At 47.3% G+C, this 26,967-nt stretch overlaps 1 protein-coding gene across 5 annotated transcripts in view; it reads right to left on the reverse strand.

Moving 5' to 3' along the window:
• Positions 1 to 26,967, reverse strand: part of RNF220 (ring finger protein 220) — a 317,769-nt gene that overhangs the window by 39,192 nt on the left and 251,610 nt on the right. For 2 of the 5 annotated variants that reach the window (XM_039483592.1, XM_039483596.1), the window contains 3 exons: positions 22,546 to 22,667; positions 21,383 to 21,515; positions 1,030 to 1,126 (listed from right to left, as the gene is read on the reverse strand). In XM_039483592.1, coding sequence (XP_039339526.1) covers positions 1,030 to 1,126; positions 21,383 to 21,515; positions 22,546 to 22,667 — 352 coding nt within the window. Of the gene's footprint in view, positions 1 to 1,029; positions 1,127 to 21,382; positions 21,516 to 22,545; positions 22,668 to 26,192; positions 26,328 to 26,967 lie in introns of those variants that run through there. The other 3 variants (XM_039483597.1, XM_039483593.1, XM_039483594.1) reach the window with 3 other exon arrangements.

Below are 26,967 nucleotides of genomic sequence, written 5' to 3' on the forward strand. Positions count from 1 at the left end.
TTCATTCGGACAATCTACCTCAACAGCTAGCTTCCCGGAGCTTTGATTTCAAAGGCAACATGGAACATGGTAACCAACTTAGACAGGAAGGTAACACCCTGTGCCATGTGGAGAGATTCCTTTGATAGTAACATGCGGGAAGAGCTGTTACCAGCCTTGGCTTACAGACACTTTAGGGCCGGCTCCTCTGCAGGCATCAGCCAGCACAGTGCCACTGCCTCTCTTAGAGAGATGCTGACTCACACCAGCTGGTGCAGGTTTAATTAAATCCCAGAATAGAGACAATAAGTCTCACCACCCCCGAATGTCAGAGTGTAAACACGGCCTTCAGGGAATTCAGATCGCCTGGCTGCTCCCCCTCCTGCTAGATGCCTGCATTAAACAGCTACTAGAGCTGCTCGGCACAGTCCAGTTGCTCTGGCCCAAATTTCTGGATGGAGAAGCTCCAGCCCTAACCAAATAGTTGGAGCAGAGCAAGTGCACCGGAACAGGGGGTTGTGGGGGAGCCATGGCCCCATTACTTTTTACTGGCCTTAAGGGTGAGCAATGGGAGGGTGGGGGCAGAGAGGAGAGAGCAGGTGGTGGGATCTTGGGGGGGAAGGGGGCTTGGGAACAGGCAGTGCAGGGGTGGGGCCTCGGGGGAACGGGAAGGGCCACAGTTCGGCTTTTAGGGAGCTTCGGACACTCCTGGAGCAGAGTGCATTTTGGGAAAATCTGAGTATGAAAAAAGGAGACAGAGAATGATTCACTTTTGGTGACATACAGAAAGGTGGTGTGGACGAAGGAGGCACATGCCAGGATGGGGTATAGGTAACTAACAAGGACAAGGAAGTGTTGTGGCAGAGACATTAGGGAAATAACCCAAAAGGATCAAGTGTATGATATGCAGTGTGGGGAGCTGCTGGCATTTCTCACGGGCGCTGAGCCTGGTTCACTCAACGTTACACAGGGCAACTCTGTATCACGGTGTCAGAGGCATCAGGCACACGGCTCTGGTTCCACTGAGTAAGAATCTCTCAAAAACGATACTGTGGTTTCCCGTATTCCAGTGTGTCATCTCCATCCACGTCGAGATCAGCGTCGCTATCCGGATTCTCCTTGCCACTGCACATAATGAATCCGGAGCCTGGAGGGAATAAAACGGGTGGACTAGTATCACGAATCAGTGCGCTGTAGCAAAACATCTCACAGAGCAACATAAGGAGATCCCTTGAAAGAAATCCTAGGCCAGAGGCTGGGCTGCGTGGGCTATCCTTCAGAGCTCAGTCATGTATTTTGAGCAGATTAGCAGCAGGAACCAGTGCCAATCAAAGAATGAAACAGTTTAATTTTCAATTATGAAGGGAATTTTAGAGATTTCCATCACCCTCATCATAACTTTACTTTTTGTAGCAAGGAAAAAGGGGAGCTTGAGGGTTATAGGGGGTGGTTCAGAAACTGGGACTGTGTCTCACTCATGGCTGAAAGCTCAAGCATCGAAAGAAGTTAGTGTAGCTAAGCTTGTTCATCACATGGTTTCTCAGCCAAACACGATTAGATAAGGCCACTGGGAAACAGTGAATTGAATCTTCATCATGAGGACTATCACTGCGGGCAAACAAACACCAGGACAATAAAACACCTATTTTTGTAACGAGCGTTGGCCTCTGCTTAATTTTGTCCAATATTAAATGTTCATGAATGAGAATAAAACTACTTCTGGGAAGCAGATAAGGACACACTGGTGTTAAGGGCCCTAACGAGCACTTCTTACCCAGGCAGAATCCCTGCTGAAGTATGAAGTGCTGCATAGCCCCAGATCCTGTGAAGTATTAAGCACCCCTGATTAACTCCCAGGGGAGCTGAGGGTGCCCAGGCTCTCACAGGATTAAGTGCCCCCAAATACTTAGTAGAAAGTATTTAGGAAGCCACATCAGAAGTGCTAATCTTTAGGACAGAGCCAACATAGGCAAGAAGCATCTTTGAGCGCTGTTGTTATCGCTCGCTGGGCATGCCAGCCAGGATCAGGTTCTGTTGAGCCAAATGTTGTACAAACACAGCAAGAGGGGTTACACCGAACAGTTACAATTCAACAGCTCCGTTGATCGAGGGGGAAACTGAGGCACTGAATAATTAAGTGACTTGCCCAGGGTCACACAAGGTGTCTGTTGCAGAGCTGGGAAATGAACCCAGATGTCCTGAGTCCCAAGCCAATGCATTAATCACAAGGCCATCCTCCCTCCGTGCTGAAGGGCTGTAGCAGAGTCAAAACATTTTGGTACCAGATCACTAACCCTGGCTCATGTCAGTTTTAACTGGGCTTTGAGAGCAAAGGCTTCTTGTGCAGTGTGAATGCGCACAGGAAGGGAAGAGATGGTGAGTTTCAGTTAGGGATACTAATTTGGGGAAAGATTATTAATTGCTCCTCATAAAAACAGAACTCCCCCCATCCCCCAAGTCACCCTCTTGACAACACAAGGGCCTGACTCTTCTCCCAGTCCACTGTGCTCTCAACCCAGTTTATGCTGTCAATACCGGATCTGCGTCCCCCTCCCTGACCCCCCCATGTTGGTGGAGCAGTATTTCTAGCTGGCTATATCCCCAGTGGGAGCTAGACAGGATAGAGATCTCTTTCCAAGGACACCACTCGAATGCAGTGTGTCACTGTCAGTCTCTGAGAACGTACACGTTATCAGTTAAGCTGCTAATAAAATTTGTTTATAAAGACTTGATATTTCTCTTCCCCCATATAAAATGAGGGCCTTTAAAGAGTGGCACTTTCAGCACTCCATCAGCTTTCAGGATCACCTCTCCAGATTAACTCAGCCAGCCCCTGCTCCCAAAGCGACGACCAGCTTTCAATTTTCACCAGAGCTACCAAACTGCGATTATTGACACCTATGGAAGTGCAGCACCCAACATCGGGTTCTGAAAGCAAGGCACAGCTTTGTGAGAAGTGGCACGGCCTTCAGAAGCATACAGGGCTGTGCCTTTGCCAGCCGAGTCCATCAGAAGCGTTTCAAGTACAGGCTGAGTCATGCTATATGCTGGCGGCCAAAGTACATCCTGAGTTTCCTTCTCTCATAGCAATGGTTCATCCACTAAATCTTGACTCTTTCAGTTCATCACAATGTTTCGGAGAAGATTTAAAGTAATACGAGAGACCTGTCAGAAGAGCTGGATGTTCTTTCAATGCTGCCTGAGAACTGGCAGCGAGAGATGTAGTGGTAATTTACAAGCACGACATTAAACCTCCAGTAACACCATCTTCTGCACCTGGCATTACTGTAGCCCATCACTTCTCAAAGGCCATAAGCTTTGGATGTACAGGTCTTCATTTTTCTTTCCAAGAGGTGGGGAACACAAATCATGCAAAGCTGGAGCAGAGACTTGGCCAGTCCCAGAAGTGATTTGAATGTTAGCCAGATAATGAATACTTGGAACAAGTGCCTGAGGGAGGTGGTGGTGTCATCGAGGGTCAATTGAGTGTAAAAGGGATTTCTTCTTTGGTTCCTCTATCTGCCCGTCCCTCTGAAGGATGCCAGGCACAGGGGAAACAAGCATGTTTTCGTCCATTTGGTTTCTAAATCGTCCAAGCCAAAGAGTCTAGTGGCTCAGGGTCAGAGTTTCAGAGTATATAGCCTGGCTTCGGTGGTGTAGCTTACCTACATTAAGGCATCTGATTTCAGAATCCTAACCCCATCCTCACCGAATTCTCATTTGTGCATGGGGAGTGCGTGCCATTTTGGCAGGTTTTTCAGTTATGGGAGCTGCTGATGGAGAACTGGAAGAATCATGGTGATATTGAACACCCGCGATACCGCTAGGTCTGGGAACTTCCATTCTGACCTCGGAGATCTCAGTTTGGCCCCCATCTCAGCCCCTGGAATAAGCCGCTTGCTCAGTCAGTACTGAGTTACTAGTCTTGGGAGGAGTTTTGTAAAGTGCAATGTCAGAGCAATAAAGGAAGGTGGACAATTCAGACCATAGGACAAAAAGCTTTCCTGAGATGTTTGATGGATGCACACAATCCACTCATCCTCCCTGTTATATAACCTCACTCCCTTCCCACCAGAGCCTCCTACTACCTCACCATCACGTGCAAAAGAGCATGAAAGCAGGTCTCTTCTTTGATCACCAGTAGGGAAACAACATCTGTCTGACACTGCAATAAGAATGAGCACACTGGGTCAGACCAATGGTCCATCTAGCCCAGTATCCTGTCTTCTGACAGTGGCCAATGCCAACTGCTTCAGAGGGAATCATCAAGTGATCCATCCCATCGCCCATTCCCAGCTTCTGGCAGTCAGAGTCTAGGGGACACTATCCCTGCCCATACTGGCTAATAGATAAATGTATTTAAGGAATTTATCTACTTCTTTTTTGAACCGTGTTATAGTCTTGGCCTTCACAACATCCTCTGGCAAGGAGTTCCCCAGGTTGACTGTGCATTGTGAGAATACTTCCTTTTGTTTGTTTTAAACCTGCTGCCTATTAATTTCATTGGGTGACCCCTAGTTCGTGTGTTATGAGAAGGTGTAAACAACACGTCCTTATTTCCTTTCTCCACACCAGCCATGATTGTATAGAGCTCTATCATATCTCCCCTTGGTCGTCTCTTTAGTGCTAGTTGAGTCCAGACTAACCCCAAGAGACTAGTGATTTTGGATGCCTCAGTTTAGGGGCAGGTACTCAGTGCTTCCTGCAAGTCCGGCCCTTTAAGCCACATCAAATTTGGGTACCCAAAATTGCTAGTCACTTTTGAAAACCTTGGCTTAATAATACTGATGGGAGCAGTGCTGGCCAGATGAGGTGACGGGTAGCAGGGGCCGGCCAGCACCAGCCTGCCTCGTGGGGAGGGGAGGAGGAGGAGGAGGAGGATGTGTGTGGGAAGCCATGAAGGTGTGTTACAAAAGAAGATACTTTATTATGATCTGACGTAGCTAGAAAGCCATGTCAAGCAGGGCAGCCTCCTCAAACAAAGTGCACGGTTTAAACATTCAGACGTGTTGCAGCACAGGGACGTTCAGCGAAGAGGCTGGAGGGCATGCTTTCCAGACGGATCAGCTGAGGACTCCCAGTTCTGGGCCTGGAGGGGCAGCACTTAGAGGGTAATCCCAGGTAACCCTGCCCTACGTGTTTCTCCAACACACAATCCTGACTTCACCTAACTTTACCAAATAAGAGACAGGATTTTTGTAACAAGAATGTGAGCTGTTATAGATTATGCGTTGCCAACAAAATTGAGTCAGGAACTATATTTCTCGGTCTGTGGAACAAAAGCAAACCCCCTACCTAGTGGACAAGTCAAAATGTAAGTTTTAGAAATTTACAGGTTCCTGTTCTCTGAAGGAAAAACAGGTTTCTGAGAGGTGTCAAGATTGAACAACAAGACCACTGATCCTGGAATTGCCACTACATAGAGGAGAACGCTAGAGAATAGATCAGCTTGTGAAACCGATGGCCCATCACACACACTTTCAAACATGTTTCACCCAAGGGAAGGTTAGTTTTAAGGCCAGTTCCGATAGGTCAGGGTTTGAAGCCAGAGTTTTAACTTGTCCCTCCTGATGTAACTTTTCTGGTGTTGCCTCCCTGCACAAAGCCAGTGAAAACACCCAAGCAGCTGTTCAAATATTTGACGTCTGAACCGCTTGACATTAATTATTCATCTCAGGCTCATTCAAACCAGATTTCTGGACAAGTGCTGTTATAAATGGATTAAGAGAACCACTAAATGCAAGGAAGGCCTGACAGGATCACACCTGCTTCTAACTCACTCCGAGTGTAAAAAGGACTCGGAACTCCCACCTCCTGCTTACCCTTTGCCATGGGCATGCTGCCATCCAGAAACAGGGAAAATCTGAAACGGAGCGCTGGGATGGCTGCAGAGAGTAGCTTGTACTTGGAAGTGAGGCTGTTGTACTACAACAAAATGTGAATCTCCAGGAGACACCACATCACATTGTTTCACCCAGCTGATTTATGGCTCATTACAATGCGATGGAACATGAGAGGGGTTATTCTGGGCTGGCTTAGTTGTCTGAAAGCGACACAGTAATTCACTATTATCGGCAAAGCCACCTACAGAGGAGGTTTAACACCAGTGCCTCCCTCCTCTTCACAAAGAGGACGGTTCTGAGGACTGAACTTTATGCCAACATGCGAATAAAGTCACAGCTTTCACCTGAAAGTTAAGGTGTAAGTTTGATCTGGGAATTCGTAAGAGGCCCGATCCTGCAGCCATTACTCACATGAGAAGCCATGGATTATACAAGGAAGGAGAGTAGGATAAGGCCCATAGTGCATTGTAATTACACTGCTTTCGGATTAAAAAGGAACCCTGACACATCATTCCATTTTCTAGCTGCAGCATTCTTCTGCTTATGCTGTGTTCTGTCTGCAGCAGACACGTCATATGCTGCCCTGTGTGATAACACTAACCTTCCCGGTGCTCAAGCGGTGCAAATCTCTGACAGTCTTAATCCCAGCTGCCTCTTTAAGGGCCAGACAAACAAGAGCGGGCAGGCAGGTCAGACACTGGGGCCATTAAGCCAAGAAAAAACAAAGTTACAGCTCTGTCTCCTATCCCCATTGCTCTTGTAGCCAGGTGCGCTGACAAGCAATTCCAGCACTGCTGCTGAGTGGCACCTTTATAAACCATGTGACAGTTTGGGAGACAAACTCTCCCATCAATCAGAATGTACCTATCAAGATCACTTACCTAGAGTGTCTGCAGCCCTCCGGAATGGTGCATACAGCGTTAACCGCCCTTAGCACAAGATCCAGTTACTTCTGACTAGTCTAGGAGCTCAGAATAACCAACACTGCCACTGCAAAGCTTCACATCCATATTTCAATGTGAAAACAAGGAGGCCTATTTCATACGCCTCTTGGCCACCATGCAGGCCGCAGGCTCGAAGGAGAATGGAAATGCTTCCCATGGCCTCCTATACGTGGAGATGAGAAATGGATGGAGATGGCTATCCTGGCAGAAAGTGCTCTTTTCTCCTCACACAAGTTTCCACAGCACGCCTGTGCCTTCTCCCAAGCCCGGGGGCTGTTCCTTATATCTAGAATGACTTTTCCGACCTTGCATGTCACAGGGCCTTCCTCAAATCCCACCTCCCTCTACACGCCCTCAGAGGGCAGCTCACCTAGCATTTTCAGTGTATACAACTCAAGCTGTCTAAGACTCCGTCATTAACTGAATATCTGATTTAGATTATAGATTTAGAGAATAAAGAGATTTTTTACAAGGGACCTGAATTCAGCTTGTGTGTTTCTCCTGTAGGGGCTGATAACAGATGGTCACAGTGACAGTCTACGCTGCTTCACTTGTTTGCAGTATCAGCAGCAGCTCTTGCAGGGAGGAACCCTGAATCTATATGGAGGCTGGCGAAGCTGGAAACAGAAAGGCAAGAACGAAGCAAAGTTGCACAGACTGAGATGACCACAGCCCAGCAGGGCAGGCAAAGCCCTCGTTAGCCCAGGCTCCACTGCTCAACTCCGTCCTGGCGGGTGAGCTCATTTTTTTCAGTTTTAAGTATATGTGTTTGGTGTGTGCTGCAAATGCAAACCCAACAGGAGACACTAACCCTTCAGTGCTGTGCTCCGTGCCACACTGTAGTTATTAGTTGTGTTCCTGTAATGCCTAGCGGTCCTACCCAGGGACCAGGACCTCACTCCGCAAGGCACCGTACGCAAACAGAACAGGGACTGGACTCGTAAGGACCAAATACCTCCGGGCATTATTCCTGCTTCCTGAAGGGTCCCACTTTTCACCTCCATTGCTCAGACCCTCAGCAAGCTCAGCTGATAGGGACTGCACCACCCAATTCTTAACCGAGCAGAGGGACCGGGAAAGGCAACAGCCCACAGCATGAAAACTGGTCTGCAGGCTGGGGTCGAGCTGGGGAGCGCTTGGGACACCCTCTTGAAGCAGATCTGAGTTCTAGCTGCTGGGCTCCAAGGAGGGAGGGCTTGAACGCTGGTCAGGAACATTATAAAATTCTCAATGCCTCCTTCAAAAATAATCCATTTTACAAGGGGGTCTGACTCCAAACACAACTCCGCAGTGCGCAGGCCTGATGGGGGCTGAGTTGGCTGGAAGAGAAGCTTTTGTACTGCTCACAGGTAATTTACACATGTTCAGGAAGAAAAAGCCTCCCGTAAGTTTCCAAGACTGTAGGTTTTGCTAATCACCCCCCGCCCCCCACAACACCCACTGCAATAACTTGCCTCAGCACAGCCTCTCCTTCTAGCACAGGCAGTGCATGTTCTTAAAGAAATGTCACTCACTGGCTTCTTGGAGAGCAAAACCAAAGGCGGCAATACAAGCATTTTATGCAGAGACACTACCAGGCCGTCAAGGCTTCCTAAGAACAGCTCTACCACCCCAGCTGCTGAAACAGCCCAAACTAGTGCTAAGAGGACAAGGTGGCACAGATGTGGCTTGATTTTTAAAAAGCGCATTGGAAGGGAAGAGAAAGCTTTTTCTCTCTCTTTTTACAGAGGGGAACAGAAGAAGAGGCCATCCTAATCAGCCATCTTTCTCCAGATCAATAATGTTTCAGCGGATCTGATTATCAGACAGTGAAGTGGTTCCTCTACTCCCGTGTACCATAGGACTTAACATACAGGAATTCGGCTAGCAACTTTCACCAGGGGAAATGTACATTCCGAGATCATGGAAAGCTGTTTGCAGGACAGAACTGTATTTCCAAGTGATGTCAGGAACCCAAATCCAGTTCACATGGAATTGCAATTTATCAGGGAAATGGACACAGAAGAGCACATCTGCACAGGCCTGTCCAGTAGATGTGTCCCTCCCAGGTTACCCCTGGGCTGGCAGTTAAAAGTGTGCTGTTTGGTCACTAGACTGAACAATCAGTGTCCTAGACACCTGGAGTGATCTTTACTAACAACCAGAAGAACAGTTGGCTTTAAAGAAAGGGCCGCATGGCATTATGACCACTAATAACATTTGGTAGCAACACATCCCAATATAAAGGGAAATCAAACATATGGTTCAGGACATGAGCTGGTCACTGCAGGGGTCGGGAAGGATTTGGTTTCTCCCGCACACCACATTGTGGCATTGGCTAGGAATATTGCAGGGATTTCTTTCATGCCTCCCTGTGAAGCAGCGAAGTGGACACTCAGCCCAGTGGTCTGATCCAACATGGCAATTCCTACCTAGCTTCCTGGAGCTTTGTGCCTGTGTAATGCACTGAGGGACGAGCCTGCAGCTCTTTGGAAGGCTGCAATTCAAACCCCACTGCTGCAATACAAAAGAAGAATCAGAACCACGGTCTTAGCAGCCATTGGCTTGATTTCCATGATCGAAGAAGGGTGGCTCTGAAAGCTTTAGTTCCCGTAGAGAGAGGGTGGAAACAAAAAAGGGACGAGGAGAATTAAAGTAATCTTGAATCACTAAGCAGATTCACATCACTGGATCAATAAGCACCGCTGACAGGGATCACAGGAATGTCGCAACTTTGCCAATAATAAAGCAGCGCAGAGAATGCCTTTTCTAAAGCAGCCGAGCATGAAGCAGCGAGGCTGGTGAACAGCTGAAAGTGACACCCCGGCTTACCGAGGCCATCGCCAGCGGCAGGCCCCATTGTCATTTGCTTGAAGTAATGATAGGCAGAGAGATTTTATTTGTGGGTAGAGGAGGAAGAGTGGGTGGAAATGGTCACGGGCTGATATAACAAGGCCTAAATTTCATAAGCTAAACCCACATGCGCTACTCCAAACTAATTCTTTTCTAGGCCAGGAAGAAGAAAGAAAATCAGTGTTAATTTAATCAATTGATCAGCCTATTGATTGCGAAACTGGAGCTTCTAGTTAGCCATGTGCAGTAATGCCCTCAAATCTGAAACCACAAAACACACCATTGATTTCTTCACTTGCTGCTCCAAAAGGAAAAAAGAAAAAAAGAAAAAAAAACCCAAGATGCACTTTCAAAGGAAGAAGCAACTTCCCAGGCCAGGTAGAGGATGCAAGTGAATCAGAACACAAGCCAGGGAACAGGGATAGCAGTGTCTTGCGAGTTTCAAACTGAAATTAGTTACAGATGCAGTCACGGTGTCTTGTGTAAACTCTATCGATTGGGTGGCTGACAGCCTTAGGAGCCTCGATGCTAGGACAATCAATCGGGCTGCAGTGTCACCTGCCACTTTGCTGAACAGTTGACAATGCAATTATCCAGTGTGGAGGCAGGGAGTTGGCGTGTGTCAAACGCAGTTAGCCACTTTCCGGGCACTACTTGATAATGCGTTTCACCGCCTAGTGTAAGAGACGACATGCAGAGACAGGAGCTGTTTAGAGCCATTGAGACCCGCAAGCGCTTTTCCTTTAGAAAAATCTCACTGCCCCAGACTTAACAACTGTATTCTAAAACGCTATTAAAATCACGTCAATCAGCGACTTGGTGGGTAAGGCTGAAGTTTGACCTGAGAGCCCAAGAGGTAGGCTGCAGTTCTAGCAAAACTGCAGACGGTTTGAAAAATTATCAAATGACTGTCTTAAAGCCTGGGAATTTCAAAGCTGGACTGGACAAAGCACTAGAAAAATGGATTGGAGGGAGCAACTCTGTGTGTGCAGCAGATGGGACCGGATGATCTTATACTGTATGTCTAACATCTAGGAAAATAGAAGTTTAAAGGGATGCTGTCAACTTGAAATCTAGTCAATTTCAACAACTGAGTAGTTTCAGGTGCTAGGCCTGCCCCTTGACTCTCCCTGCCAATTTTGGTAGTTTTACAACCACTTTTCCTTTTTATTTTTAATTAATATTTCTCCCTCCCTTGTTGCTGTGTGACAGACCCACTCACACACACCAGGGGAACCAACTGCACTCAAAACACTGTCCAATGAGCCAAGCAAGTTGAAGGAGAGAATATTCCCCCTCCAGATCTCTTCCCAGCTACGGTGATGTTAGGTGTTTCACACGGCAGGTAAATCATTAGACATTAGTGTCGAGTTGATCACCTCCCTTTAAACAAACACTGTACAGCAGTTTGAGCACAAAATTTAGGTTCTCTTAAATTTCAATAAAGACTAATATTAAACTGAAACTTGTTAAAAAAAAAAAGTCCAACACCATCACAGTAGAAACAGTCTACTGAGATGTACACCTTCCCTATGCATTGGGTCATTGACCGAGAACCCCCAAATGAAGCTGACTAGTCTAGTTTCATTATAAAAATTGATGTAAACACACTGCATCAAATGCTGAAGAGTACACAGGACTTTAATATTTTAGGATATGCTTCACCTTTGTTAGAAGAATTGGACAAAAGATTTTTAACTTTGCAGTGTCCCATTAAAAAAGTATCTAAAGGTAATAATTGGAGATATACCAATCTCCTAGAACTGGAAGGGACCTTGACCTTGAAAGGTCATCGAGTCCAGCCCCCTGCCTTCACTAACAGGACCAATTTTTGCCCCAGATCCCTAAGTGGCCGCCTCAAGGATTGAACTCACAACCCTGGGTTTAGCAGGCCAATGCTCAAACCACTGAGCTATCCCTCCCCCCCTAAGCAGAGCCAGAGCACTGATCTCACCCTTTTTGCTTAGCATGTTCCACAATGAGTGTTACTAATGTTTGTGAAGTGCTACGTGAGACCTGTTATCGATATGATGATATATCAATTACTGGGTGTTATACAATGCTACGGCTTCGGACAATTCCTAAGTCCCTCCCCTTATCTCTTTGTCCTCCTCATTAAACCCAACCCTTTTAATACTGCTGCCTGGCTACTTTATGGCAGAAAAGGTTCAAATGCCACTGAACAGACCTCTCCCTCAATTCCCACACACTAATAAAACCGTTCCGGAAAGCTTAACTCTTGCTTGTTAATTACACTCCTACAACAAGGGTTCACAACAAACAGGTCCTTTTCTGCATTCTGAGATCAAGAACCACCTCATGGACACAGATCTGCCTTTCCCACTCAAGAGCAGATGTCAATGCAAGCAAGATTGAGACTTTCCTATCACTTGGAGCAGTGCAAAGAGAAATGTCATTTTACACATCAAAGCTGAAGATGCGGTGTGAAGCTGTGTTAAGAACTGCATCCCTGGAAAGAGCACTCGCTGGGGATGGGCACACACAGCACCAGTGGGGCGCACAGAACTATACAACAGATCCTTGCCCAGAAGAACTTAGAGTCTGAGACAAAAGCAAAGATGACAAAAGGAGTTTTGGGAGGGCAAGGGTTGTAAGAGTGAAAGATCATGAGAGTTGCTTCCACGTACATACTGTGGGAAGACGTTTTAATTGAGGGGCAAAGCCAAGAGGGAGGCTGGCAATGAAAAAAGTGAGGGACAGAGAAGGACATTTCAAGCCAGGATCTGGAGGGAAGGGGAGATTAAAGACTTCAGACCCCTCCCTGCACTCTTCTGCTGGTGACTCTTGCATCCGACTTCAAGTTCACTCTACTCTCTCAGCGGGTACCCTGTTTAGTCAGTGCAGAAACAGGGATAACGATGTTGGTTACTAATTCATTCATCCAGAGGGCTCTGAAGACACTACAGACACCTTCCATTTCCTGGCCAGTCTCCTGGGAAATTTCACTCTCTCGCCACTCACGCACTAGCAACGTCACTGCCGTGTCTCTCTAAATGTATTGCCCTGCTTCCTCTCTCTTTGGCTTGACCTTAACTGCAACTTTAACTCGTTGGGACAGATGGAGGGAGGCAGGGTTTTATCATCTTTGCAGGCTCTCTTGTATGCTGGCTTTGGTTTTGGTTGAGACACAAGAAGCTGCTGATTGCTGGATGGGGTGTAGAGGTCAGGAATTGGAGGTGCTAACCCCGGCTCTGCCACTGACTCTGCAGGCATGACATGGGGCAGTCACTGCTGTGTGCCTCAGTTTACTCATCTGTAAAACAGGAACGATAAGCACTTCAGTGAGATGTTGTGAAACAAAGTTTTGAGATCTTGGGGTAAAAAATGCTTTGGAAGGGCAAGAGATCCGTATTTTCTCCTCAATTTTGGAACCTGCCCTCAGACTCCATTCTAATTGAAAACCATCAGCTATGGAGCTACCAGACAGGTGCTGAGTGTTGTTCAACCATCTGCTTTCTGGTTCACCTCAGCCCCCATGTCCGTTTGCAGTGCAATATGATTTGGGCGGAGACCTCGTCTTGCTTGCACTCTTCAAGTACAACGCACGTTTAAATAAAGCACAGGCTGTGGAGGAGCCCACAGCTACTGTGACTGCACTTCCCCTCATTTCCAGACAAGCAGAGCGGCATTTGTTGCAGAAACACTGTCCTAACGACATTTGCTGAAGCACGTCTTGGTACTGCGAGGATTGACCGAGAGCTGACAGCGGGACTACAGCCATCTGCTGGAAACTTTCAGGCATTTGTATTTTAATAAGTTCCACTTTTCAAGCAGCTGCACTGATTGCATGCGACACAAGAACCAAAGCAAATGAGCACCCCGGAGTGACTTTGGTTTGTCACAGTGTATCAGGCTTCATCAAGCCCCCTGCATACACTAACTGCTGCTGTACTCCGGGAGGAGACCCGGAACGCCTGTGGGGGCGGGCTCCTCTCTTCTTAAGGCCATTACTGGAGCTGGCTATAAATCCTGTGCCACCTCACAAGGGGGGAAACAAAGAGAAACTCAAGAATTAAATACTCCCTATGGGTTTCCCTCAGAGTCTTGCAATCTGTCTTAGTCAGGTTCCTGTCTGGTTGATCTTCGTTAGAAAGTGTCCTTCCCTGAGAATGCCTTGTTTACCGTCTTAATGAATTCAAAGGCTTCCCCTCTACCTTCTTTCCAAGGCATCTGATCTGCTTGAGGAAAAGAAATCCATAAAAGCACTGGGTGAGCGGCTCACTACTGTGCCCACCGGAAGGGCGGGGGGAAATGGGCAGGTTGAGAGAACTTTGCTGCAATTCTTCAATTCTTTCATATCTAAAGAGGACAGCAATCTCTGTTCCATCAGCCAGGGCGGTTCGGAGTTTAAATGGTACTTGCTGCTAGCTTGCTTTTCCTGTCTCTGTCTCTCTCTCTTTGAAGTTGACTGGACAGCTTCCTCAAGCTGGCGTTATCACTCCCTCTAACCACTCTTGGCAGGCAATCTAATTCCCCCTGAAAAGGTCACCGCCATTTTAACTGCCTTTCAATCACATTAAGCACGCTGCCGCTCCTGCTCAGAGCACTGCGCCTGCAGCTCTCCTGGCTGAGGTGCGATCGATAAACTGACATACCGTCCCCCCTCCCTGGCCGGCATCCCCAATCGCTCCCCACCTTCCGCCCCGTCTTTCCCCTCTCAGACAAACCCCTTGTGCTGAAGCAATGACAAGAGATGCCAATGGATCAAAATCCCCCCGAAAATGTGATGCAGACAGGAGCTGCTAACCCATCACTCCCTGATCTACTTGGCCCATCTGCTAAGAAAAGGGCAGTCGTACATCCCTCTCCCACAGAGTTACAGGAACGGTGACTTCCAGAGGACAGTTTGCTCAAGGATCAGTCCAGGCACCTTTGAAGCTGCTACAAAGAACCAGCCTCCCTCAATGCAATCATTACTGTTCTCTCTCCCTCGCTCTCTTTTTCCTCCAGTTACCAGTTGTGTGTTCCACCATCGATCCCTGTGTAAGACACTGTTTTAAGTCTGCTTGCCTTTTGACTGCGTTAAGCCGTTTAAGAGACGACAGCGGCTTCTATCAGTGCGAAGCTGATGCGATTCTTTTCAGATAAAGCCCTTTTTTCCTCTCCCCCCCTCCTCCTTTCAACCAACAGACACACACACGCAAAAAGAGACACTGAATGTTTCAAAGAAAAAACCCCTTTTGAGCTTCTCTTAGGAATTCTTTAAAGGGATAACTTGGCCGTGTAAACACGTGGGGTAATGTGCATCCATTCTGGAGAGGAACAAGAACTGGTACAAATATGCTGAGAGTTAAAAATCAGAGAGGGAAACGCTCAATGCTTTCGCTGGCTGAGCTTTGGCTGCTGCCTAAATACAGCCTGGCTCGAAGCTTATTAGACACAGATTGCATGAAATAATCCCTTGTAACAAAGAGCAACAGAAATGGAAGATGTAAATGACTAATGCAAGCATCTTTCCCCATTGATCAGAGTTATGTAAATGGATGGGTAGTCAATGCTAAGATATTTCAAAACAAGTTTTCATCCCAGGACACTAGGGATGAGATCTCCTGATATTGGGCAAAACCTCTTCCCACAGTATCACACACTGCACTTCAGGAACACGTGTTCAGACACCATTATTGCTGGGGGGAGGCGGTGTTACAGCTCTTCAGCAGTTTCACTGAGATGATCTCTATTTAAGCTCTCGCTTACAACAAGGACCTGATTAAAAGCAGCATCTGGCAGATGTTGCACATTTGCACATTTCCCCCACTACTCTGAGGCTGCAGAGGGAGGGGACAAAGGAGAAAGAAGATTGCCCTTCCTGTCCAAGGCAGATGCCTAGTTTAAACAAAGATCTCTCCCTGAAAGCAGCGGGAGAAGAAAAAGAACTAGACTCCTAGGTAGTTGTTAACGTTCTAGATTCACACAAGACGACAGTACCGGGTTTTAGCAAACAGATTTAGTGATGACAACTGCCAGTGTTTTAAAAAAATGTGAAGGCAGTTAAAAATGCCAGCGAATCCCTATATGAAATGCCCACTCCACCCTCCAAGGCCAGAGAGCCATCGTGCTGATTGTAACACCTAACAATCACGTCACTGTTACCTTCTCCTGGGCTTCTGTTTGTTTTTTCCACCTGTTGTTTCTGGACACACGCTCAGCTCTCTGGGGCAGGGATGGTCTTTATTCCATGTGTGCCCAGTGTCTAGTGCAATGGGACCTGATTGGGATCCCCGGGCACTACAATACTAGTAATGTACAACCTACAGAGGAGTCCGATTCTCAAGGACAGCCTCGCCAATCACAGATGAGACTATTCCCAGTCAGGTTTTAGAGAGTGCAAGAGCTCTGGCCCAGGAAACAGCACAGACAATAAGAATATCTGAAGACGCTACAGCTAAGTACTCAGCTTCTGGACAGAAAAGCTGTGCAGGCCGGCATTAGGGGGGGGTTCAGTCACACTTGCTTTTTGGTATTTTCTGCAAAAAGCAGAAAAATCTGGTATAGGAACACAAGATCGGCCATTCTGGGTCAAACCAAGGGTCCATCTAGCCCAGTTTCCTGTCTTCCAACAGGGGCCAATGCCAGGTGCCCCAGAGGGAATGAACAGAACAGGGCAGTTATCAAGTGATCCATCCCCTGGCGCCCAGTCCCAGCTTCTGGCAGTCAGAGGTTTAGGGACACCTGGGGCATGGTTTTGCATCCCTGACCTTCTTGGCTACTGATGGACCTGTCCTCCATGAACTTATCGAATACCTTTTTTGAACCACATTATAGTTTTGCCCTTCACAACATCCCCTGGCAACGAGCTCCACAAGCTGACTTTCTGCACTGGGTGCAGTGATACTTGCTTTTATTTTAAACCTGCTGCCTATTCATTTCACTGGGTGACCCCTGTCTTGGGTTATGTAAAGGGGTAAATAACATTTCCCTAGTCAACTTTCTCCACGCCAGGCGTGATTTCAGACCCCTGTCTCATCCTCTCTTACGCTCTCTCTTTCCAAAGCTGAACAATCCCAGTCTTTTTAAACGCTGCTCATATGAGAGTTCCATGCCTGGCGTCATTTTCGTTGCCCTTCTCTGCACCTTCCCCAATTCTAACGGGCCTTTTGGGAGATGGGGCGAGCAGTAGTCGGGGGTGGGTGTACCATGGATTACGAGATATTCAGTCTTGTCTCTCCCTTTCCTAATGGTTCCTAACATTCATTAGCATTTTTGGCTGCCACTGCCCATTGCGCTGATCTTTTCAGAGAATTATCCACGATGGCTCCCAGGATCTTTTTCTTGAAAGGTAACAGCTAATTTAGACCCCATCATTTCGTATAAATAGTTGGGATTATGTTTTCCATTGCACATTACTTGACATTTATCAACATTGAATTTCATCTGCCATTTTGCTGCCCAGTCACCCAGTTTTGGGAGAGTCATTTGTAACTCTTTCCCGTCAGTTTTGGACTTAACTATCTTGAGTAATTTTATCCCATGTGCAAATTTTGCCACCTCCCTGTTCGCCCCATTTCCAGATCATTTATGACTATGTTGAACAGTGCAGGTCCCAGTACAGAGCCCTGGGGGGCCCCACTACTTACCTCTCTCCATTGTGAAAACAGGCGGCTTATTCCTAACCTTTGTTTCTTATCTTTTAATTGGTTACTGTTCTATAGAAGGATCTTCCCTCTTATCCCATGACTCCTACTTTGTGTGAGAACCCCTGATGAAAGCCCTTGTCAAAGGCTTGCTGAAAGTCCAAGTACTCTGTATCCACTGGATCCCCCTTGTCCACATGCTTGTTGACCCCCCAAAGAATTCAAATAGATTTGTAAAGGGAAATCATGCCTCACCATGCAGTGTTGACTCTTCTCCAACATATTGTGTTCATCTATGTGTCTGATCATTTTGTTCTTTACTATAGTTTCAACCAATCTGCCTGGTACTGAAGTTAGGCTTACTGGCTTGTAATTGCCAGGATTGTCTCTGGAGCTTTTTTTAAAAATACACGTTACATTAGCTACCCTCCAGTCATTTGGTCCAGAGGCTGATTTAAGTGATAGTTTATATATCACAGTCATTAGTTCTGCAATTTCATATTTGAGTTTCTTCAGAACTCTTGGGTGATACCATCTGGCTCTGGTGACTTATTACTTTTTAATTTATCACTTTGGTCCAAACCCTCCTCTAATGACACCTCAATCTGGGACAGTTCCTCAGATGTGTCACCTAAAAAGAATGGCTCGGATGTGGGAATCTCCCTCCTATCCTCTGCAGTGACGGCTGATGCAAAGAATTCATTTAGCTTCTCTGCAATGGCCTTGTCTTCCTTGACTGCTCCATTAGCACCCTGATCATCCAGTAGCCCCACTGACTGCTTAGCAGGATTCCTGCTTTTGAGGTACTCAAACAATTTTTTTGCTGTTATATTTTTGCTGTTATATTTAGCTAGTTGCTCTTCTAATTCTTTTTTGGCCTGCCTTGTTATACTTTTATACTTGACTTGCCAGCGTTTATGCTCCTGTACGTGTGAAAAGCATGATCACTGATGTGATTTTTGTACATTCAGACCAAAAAAACTAATAAAAGGCTACGAATTGTTCCCAGTTTGGGGACAGTATTGCAATACTGCCTGCTAGATCTGAGCTGGAACTGCGCAATAAATGCTGGCCACAATCTCCTATCCCCCCGGGCTGTGACATCTCCTCAGAGCAACACACACTATTAAAAGGGAAATTGATGAGACACATGGACATCTATTCTCCCTCCAGTTTTATGCATTTCTCCATGTCATCGCTCTAGACACTAGCGACGTCTACGTAGCCTAGCAAGGTCTGTTGGGCATTAAAAAGGCCTTTGATTTCCACATCACTGCTCCTTCTCAGCCAAGGGAATTGGGCCAAATATGGGGGCTGGAGTGGGAAGGGGTAATAATGGTACCACCAATCCTGCATGAAGCAGTTTTTATCATTGCAGGGCATCTCCAAAATGCTGCACCACACGGCTGGGATACAAATTAAGACCCCTCTGTCCCAGAAAGGAGCAGTCAACATTAATACAAGGAGAGGAAAAGGCGAGTTGCACTTCGTTCCCCTGAAAGCACACAGAGCAGGTCTATCAAAGGAAGCCTCACCGCGCTGGGAGTCAGAGGACAGGCATGCAAGAGGAGCTTGGGGCCCAGACAGGAGGGAAAGGCTTGCATCACTTGTAACCTGTTTCAGGCTAAGAACCCCCCAACCCTTTCCAAATTCAGGGACTGGTCCAAGCCAGGAGCTCCCATTGTCTAAAACAGGGATCTCCAGCTGGCAGGCTGCAGGCATGTTCTGGGGAAGCCTACGCAGGATTCTAGGGAGCCTAGGCAGAGAAGTGGTGGTAAAACATCCCCCTGCTGAGCAGAGAACACATCTCCCTAGGGGAGTGGCCCACTGGTGCTTGGCTTGCCCTGACTAGTGCACGCAGAGAGACCTGAGCACTTTTCATGAGACGCGCAGAGAAGAGAGACCCTAGGTGGGAACTGCCGAGTCCGATGAGAGAGGGAGTATGTTGCGTTGTAGGGATCCCCTCCCCTCTTTGACTGGGGAATTCTTTCAGCCATGAAAGAACAGGGGTTTCTCCTTCTCCAAGTGCAGAGAGAGGAGACATCAGAATGGAAAGCCTCTTGTACTCTGCCTGGCCTTTTGGTAAGAACTAGATCCGTCTGATGGCTGGCCGGACTATCAGGGAAACGGAGTCCACAATCGATAGGTCCATTGGTGACTACTGCAATCCTGTGAAATATTCCCAGCTTGATTCCCTCCATCTCATCTAGTGGCAATCCCCCAGCCACCTTCTGCGCTCTTTTGCCAACCAGCATTCGCCACCCCCCCTCTAAGACATGTGGCGAGGTTCTCCAGAGAGCAGAAGGAAACCCTGCACTCACTCGGAGGATGACCTGCAACATGGGACGTTACGATGAGATCTGTGTTGGATACTTGTGTTTGGAAGTGTCCATGCACGGTAGGAGCAGTCCGCTACAGGGATAAGAGCATGGCCCTCGTTGCTGCTATAAGTTGGCTAACCTCTAACCAATTCACTCAATGGAGCTATTGCATTTTCAAGACTCCTGTGCAGCTGACCCCTTTCAAAAGAGAACAATGAGCAAGGACCCTGCATGTTCATGAAGTTTAATCATATGGGCTGTAGAGCTCTCTCTCGACCTGCAGCGTCATTTGAAATACTGTCCCCGCGACTGGGGTGGGACTGAAAGGTTAAGACGACACTCCAGTTAATTAGCTAGAAAGGTCTGGGAATATTATCGGAGTGAGGTGACCCAGCGATAGCGTCAGGGGCCGAGCGACGGAGTCTACCCTGCTCACCAGAAGAGCCCATAGGAGAGGTCACACAAGCACAGAGGGGCAGGAAATAGGGCAGACTGGTCATTGTTCATTTAACGTAAGAGGATAATCAATACTGGAGCACTGATTGGACCACGGGAACAGACCAGCATCCCGTGCCCCATACTACCAATGCCAATGGTTATGTTAATGAACAAAGTCTAACAGTCTGCACCGCATTTCTAGAGCATCATGTGTAAAGCCTGTGAGTAAGCAGATGAAGCTGTGGGGTTGCAACAATTATTTCCGGGAGTCAGGAGCACGCAGCATTGCCTTCGCTAGAAACACCGAGAAGCTGCCCCGTGTTCCGGAGCGTCTGCTCCCCTATTCCTGAGTTACAACTGAATTCCACAGGCAGGCAAGAGTAGCTCAGGAGGGCCAGGGCGTCACTTAACAGCCGGTAGGTGCTTGGGCATGTAAATCTGACTCGTTCCCTTGGGAGTCTCTCCCCTTGAGACATTTTCCATTCAAATCCAAGCTGACGTATGAAGAGATCGCATCCCCTCCTCTTTATCGAATGGCCAGAGCCGGCATTTCTGCTCTCATTAGGGCTGTGTGAGAGCCTCTCTCCTTAGCGCTAGCAGGTCACACCAGAGAAGAGTTTAGTAAATCCTGCTGTTGGAGGCCAAAGGGCTGATGTAAGAAAGAGGCCAGGGTCCCAGCTACAATTACATTCACCAGTAAAGCTCACACGAGGTCAAATTTTGCTATAACTCTCTCTCTCCTCTGTAACTGGTTTCCCTGCCACTGGGGAAGGAACAGAAGAAGGAGGGAAAATAAAATGTGTTTGTCTGGGAGCCCTGAGGGCCTGCAGCGCTGGAGGTACACAGCAGGTTGCTGGATTCTCATTTATCAACCTTAAAAGGGATGGAGTGATAAATGCATAACCGGCCCTTTAATATTTTATGCAGGTGTTAAAGCGACTCCGCTGTCACCTTCAATACATCACCAGCGGCTGATAAACCAGCTTTCGTCACTCCAGGCTGGGAATTTTTACAATTTCATTTCTCTCTCCCCCCAACCTTCAAATATATCCATGTATTTCTTAATGTGTGCAAACAAGGAATTGATTCCTTCCCAAATGATCTCCCCTCTACCTGCTCCCAATCTCTCCCCCTACGCAGCTACGTTTCCCGAATACTAAGTAAAGCAATTCTTCTGTATTTAAGATCAGTACAGAATGTTACCCTTATTTTCCCAGGTGTGGTAAGATCTGAAATCATCCCTGTGTAGTGCTGGCAAAACTTGACGTTCCCACCCATCTTGAAAGGCAACACTGTGGATGTTTATGCAGCTTGAACCCTTCCCTCTGAAGAGAAGTGACTGACTCAAGACTCTTTTTTAAAGCACAGCAGAACTGTCCTCTCTGCATCACAGATGTGCCTCAAGTCAGAGCCCCCCGAAACGCCATCCGTACCTCGGAATCCCCCCTCCAGGAGGGTGGTGGCACGTATCCTCTTCTGCCCACACCACTCGTATTCCTCGAAGCGATTGCCATTCTCGTTCTCGATGTCCACGGAGTCATCCTCGGTCATGCACGAGCCTTCTCTCTGTGCCGGGCAGAGGGTGCAGAGAATAAGACACCCTACATTCCCTTAGGGGTCAGGACTGCTCCCACTGGGAGCTCTATCAGGAGTGGGTAGCAGCATCTGCTTCCGCACAACGAGCCTGATCCTGAGAGTCAATGGGAGCTGAGTGCGCTCAGGACCGCTCAGGATCAAGAAAATGAGCAGCAGTGGGCCCATTTTACATAGGGACACTTCAGCTTTCGTTCCCAGTGACAATCCTGGCATGTGTCCAAATGCAACCTGTCTGGCACCATCCCAGCTCATGAGTTGCTGCCCATGCACTGAAGCCAGCAGCTCCCTTGGTCCAGGAGCATAGGGTGGCTCCCTCAGCAGGGCAGGAAGCGGAAGGATTTCTCAGGACACCTGGCTCAGGAAGGCTGGTCAGAAAACAGTTCTTTTAAAACATGCTTCACTTGGGACGTTCTTGCTGGGAGTCTGTAAAGCGCCCATGACTGGCAGAAACAGGAAACTACAGAAAGCCCAAAGCGCCCACTCTCCCCCTTGCAGCACATCTCTGGAGTTTACCCCTCAGCCTTGGGGAAGGCTAATGAAGAGACAGGGCTTACAGTTCCATGGGAAGGTGGCGGAGAAGTTTTTAGAGACCCTAACTCCTGGTGTGCAATGCTCAAGTGGTATTTTTAACAAATCTATTTTAAAAGGGCAACATCAAAATGGCTGTTAAAGCAGAACAGAAAAGAACTCTTGCTGTGCTAGGCAGGAATCTGAACACATTCCACAAGGCTTCAGATGGCCAAAGACCTGCAGAGTTTGGTCTATTAAGCTGGAGTTCATTATTAGGGCTTAGGGGACATGAAAAAACAAAGCTTCTAGCATGAGGCAGGAACCTATATGGAGCAGTCTTCCAGGCACGAGGTGACTGCAGCTCCCAGCCAGCGCACCCTGTGCCCTGGCCTTTAACCAGCAAGGTTGGTTTCTGTCCTGGGTGGGAAGGGCAACTGCAGAGAGAGTAGGGAGAAGGGAATGGCAGCAGAAGGTCCCACTGCGCCTCTACCTTTGCAAGGCATTGTTCCACATGCCTACTCATCTCCTCCTCGGATCCCGACAGAGGCCGGCTGCAGAGGGGACATACCTGCCCTTCGTCTTGCTTCCTCCGTTTCATTTTCCCAATCCGAGCTGCATGGAGAGACCGGGGAGAGAAGAAAAACACAACACCTTTTGTAACTGCCAGAGCGAGCCGCTCTCACCTGCCTGCTCCCCCAACAAACTCCTTAGCAGAGGCTGAGTGGACACAGGAACACGGATTCACTGACTTTAACAAGGCCAGAAGGGACGATTGTGATCACTCAGCTTGACTTCCTGAATAGCACAGAGCAGAGAGTTTTCCCCCACACTTCCTGCATCAAGCCCATATCCAGGAGCTGAGCTAGAGCATGTTTTTTAGAAAGACATCCAGACTTGCTGGAATGACCATGCGCCTAGTTCTCCCAGTGGCAATCACCCTGACTCATGTGAGAGAATTAAAGCACTGACGGGTCACATCAGAAACCGGGTATACAGAAGTTGTGTGAGTAGCCTGCTATGTATAGATAACAGCATGGAAAAAACAAGGGAGTGAGGGTGACGGGTAAAATGGACACGGCTGCACAGACAGATAAAACTGAGGAAAAAACAACAAGGGAACACCTAGGCTGAAGTAGTAAGCCATGTAGAGAACAATATGAGTGAAGAGATGCGTGATCAAGACGTGCCAGGAAAACGTAACCCACTCAGGAAAAGGAGTGGTGTGTGACAATGCAGCATGTATATGGCACGGAATACATCAAATACGGATAAGGGTGAGAAGTGATCGGTTAGGTAACACGAGGACGGCGTATGCGCGATGGTAAGCAAGCATAAAAGAGTAGAAAAGAATGTGGTCTGTTGAGCACAGATGGCGAACTGCAGGACCTCCACACGTTGGACCAGCATGCACCCGATGATGACAGCAACATTCTACCAGTGTCCCTTGATGGGGTAACTGATCACTGCCCTAGCCTGCTCTGCTTTACTTATGCTTGACTGAGGTGGGGACAGTATCCCCAAAATTTTTTTAATAAAGCTTTAAAACTGATGAATGTAATAACTGGGTGTGGACTGTGCCTTTTGCCCAACAGTTACAAATTCACACCTTGTTTTCTAGCCTGGACTATCCGGTGGTTGGATCTTGTTCTGCCTTTTTCTGATGGCTCAAAGAGCCCTCCGCTATCAGAAATTTCCTCTTCATGTAGGCTCTTGCTCAGAGCCCTGCAAGACTTGAGATTAAGTTGCCTGAGGTGTCCTGCTTAAGTTACACAACAGTCACTATCAACCTCTCACGCTCCCAATCATGCCTGAATATTCCCTTCCTAGAATGTCAGATACAGCTAGGCGCAACATGCGCAGGGTAGGCAGGTTGGTTTTGGATGAAAGAAAGGTATTCTGCATCCCAGGATAGGGCTTTTAGTCTCCCTGGTTCTTAATCTGATTTGCATTTGCGTTATTTTTATTTAAAGTACATCCAAGCCACGTAGTGAAAAATTGGAAGCTGCACTGTGCGCACAAGAGAGCAATCTGGGGAAAAGACACAGAGTCATGCTGATTAGGAAAAGCAGCCGAGACAGCCTGTTACTTAATCCAATCTCTGGTTAATTTGAGCCATCGTTAAACATGATCAAAACATCTGGAACCAAATCATTTGCATTAAAAAGAACTTCTGTCCTTTATGATGATGGCTTTAGGCAGGTATTACTGGATAGCTCAATCACTGGCTGGAGAAAAGTCTCTGTTTAATTAACAAGGAAGGTCAGAATGCAACATTCTACCAGTGTCCCTTGATGGGGTAACTGATCACTGCCCTAGCCTGCTCTGCTTTACTTATGCTTGACTGAGGTGGGGACAGTATCCCCAAAATTCTTTTAATAAAGCTTTAAAACTGATGACTGTAATAACTGGGTGTGGACTGTGCCTTTTGCCCAACAGTTACAAATTCACACCTTGTTTTCTAGCCTGGACTATCCGGTGGTTGGACCTTGTTCTGCCTTTTTTCTGATGGCTCAAAGAGCCCTCCGCTATCAGAAATTTCCTCTTCATGTAGGCTCTTGCTCAGAGCCCTGCAAGACTTGAGATTAAGTTGCCTGAGGTGTCCTGCTTAAGTTACACAACAGTCACTATCAACCTCTCACGCGCCCAATCATGCCTGAATATTCCCTTCCTAGAATGTCAGATACAGTTAGGCGCAACAGGCGCAGGGTAGGCAGGTTGGTTTGGGATGAAAGAAAGGTATTCTGCATCCCAGGATAGGGCTTTTAGTCTCCCTGGTTCTTAATCTGATTTGCATTTGTGTTATTTTTATTTAAAGTACATCCAAGCCACGTAGTGAAAAATTGGAAGCTGCACTGTGCGCACAAGAGAGCAATCTGGGGAAAAGACACAGAGTCATGCTGATTAGGAAAAGCAGCCGAGACAGCCTGTTACTTAATCCAATCTCTGGTTAATTTGAGCCATCGTTAAACATGATCAAAACATCTGGAACCAAATCATTTGCATTAAAAAGAACTTCTGTCCTTTATGATGATGGCTTTAGGCAGGTATTACTGGATAGCTCAATCACTGGCTGGAGAAAAGTCTCTGTTTAATTAACAAGGAAGGTCAAAATTCTGAACATGAGACAAGTAAGAGCCTAAGGAAAGCCCATGTGGTAATGAGAGATGACACCACTGAAAAGTTGGGCTAGTCAGAGATTGGTATTGACACTGTAAGCACTACCACGTGCTCCGAAAGCGGCGACGTTCATGCCAGCGTCTGGATGGATAGCAATATCAAAGCGAGAAGGGGAAGGTGCTGCTGAACTAGCTAGGTGACGGACAACAAAGCAGGGAGACAACAGACCTAGAATTGTCCCCCGTCCAGCGTATCCATCTCACAGAATGAGCTAAACTAAGATAGCCGTACTGGGGATGCAAGATTCCTGATCGTTCTAGTAGAGCTTTCTTGGCTTGTCTGGACAAACTTATCCCTGTATCTGGGTGCCCGACTTACAGAGCTCTGGGCCAGAATACTCACTGCACTCCATGCGTTAGGACAGAATCAGAGTCCCTCAAACCTATTCCCTGGGAAAAACTACTTCCCAAAGATACTCTCCTTGCTCCTGGCACTGCTAGAGGAGATTGTGCAAAGGCAGCTACTGCTCCTAGAGTACATATAGCAGCCTGGAAACGACAATGGAAGGCCTCCAGGGACCAGATCCTGTTTACAACGAGGATGTTCCCTAAGCTAATACACACTGGTGTCAGCAAACCCCTAAAATCCATCCACCCTGCCTGCTCCAGAATCCTATCCATCTGCTCCAGTGGGGTGTATCTCACGTTGGCGAAGGGTTAGCGACAGGCTAACAACATGCCTGCCTCCCAATATAAGCTTCAGATGCTTCAACATTTCTGGGGGGAAGCACTCCTCGAGTTTCAGCATCTGTTTTGTCTGCTCTAAACCAGATGTTCACTCACTGTTATCACCTCCTTCCTCCCAAGGGAAACTAGTATTTTAAAGTCAGCTTTGCCCAGAGAAGTGACTCTAATAAGGCACCACAGGGCCTTATTTATGATCTCAATAAGTCCAGATCAACTCTGCTCCATTCCTAAATAAATCAGAGTTTTTTCTAACTGCCTGCTAAGCAAACTCCACCTGGGGTCTGAGAGTCAAGTGGAGCACGCTCTAGCTCACACTTCATCACCCACAAGAGCGATTTTTGCAATCCTGGTTAGGTTTTTTGGGATGATATTCCATGCAGATTAGAATCCAGCTCCCTCTCCCATAGCTCTGCAGAGGCAAAACAGTTAACAGGCATAGTAAGAAATAACATGAACTTAGTATAGTCAGAAGATGTGTCTACACATGCAGATTAGTTAAGGGAAAAGATAATCAGCAGTCATATATAAAGAAATTCACTCCAATGAGATCCCCAGAGCTCAAAGCACTGTGTACATACTGGTGTCATTCCTCTGTCCCAGCCACCTTCACTTTTTCAAAAACAGTAGGGAAACAGAGGCACGGAAGAGTTAAAAGCAGCCTTGCAAGTATCCCCTTGCCCAATCCCCTAGGGAAACAAACCTGTTTGCTGGGCACATTAAAAGTTATTAAATATCTCCCCCCCCCCATTGCCACCATTATCCAACCGTGGCACTAACAACATACCTAACAAGCAGGCAGTTTGTGTGTCTGGGCTGGTAAATTAACCCACCCTCGCAAAGCGGTCATGAGACAGTGACTTGGGGCAGGTGGAGTCAGCAACAAGATTGGGAACTGAATCCAGGTCTCTCCCAGCGCCATGCTAGATCCAACAGACTGCACCCACCCCAGTCTGCCTCACTTCCTAGCAGAGACAAGCACTCTTTTCCTTTACATTATAGTGCCAGGAGTGAAACAGCCACTGGAGGAAAGAGGTGTTGAAACCAAATTC

This window comes from Mauremys reevesii, linkage group 8, assembly GCF_016161935.1.
Source record: "Mauremys reevesii isolate NIE-2019 linkage group 8, ASM1616193v1, whole genome shotgun sequence".
Classification (NCBI taxonomy): Eukaryota; Metazoa; Chordata; order Testudines; family Geoemydidae; genus Mauremys; species Mauremys reevesii.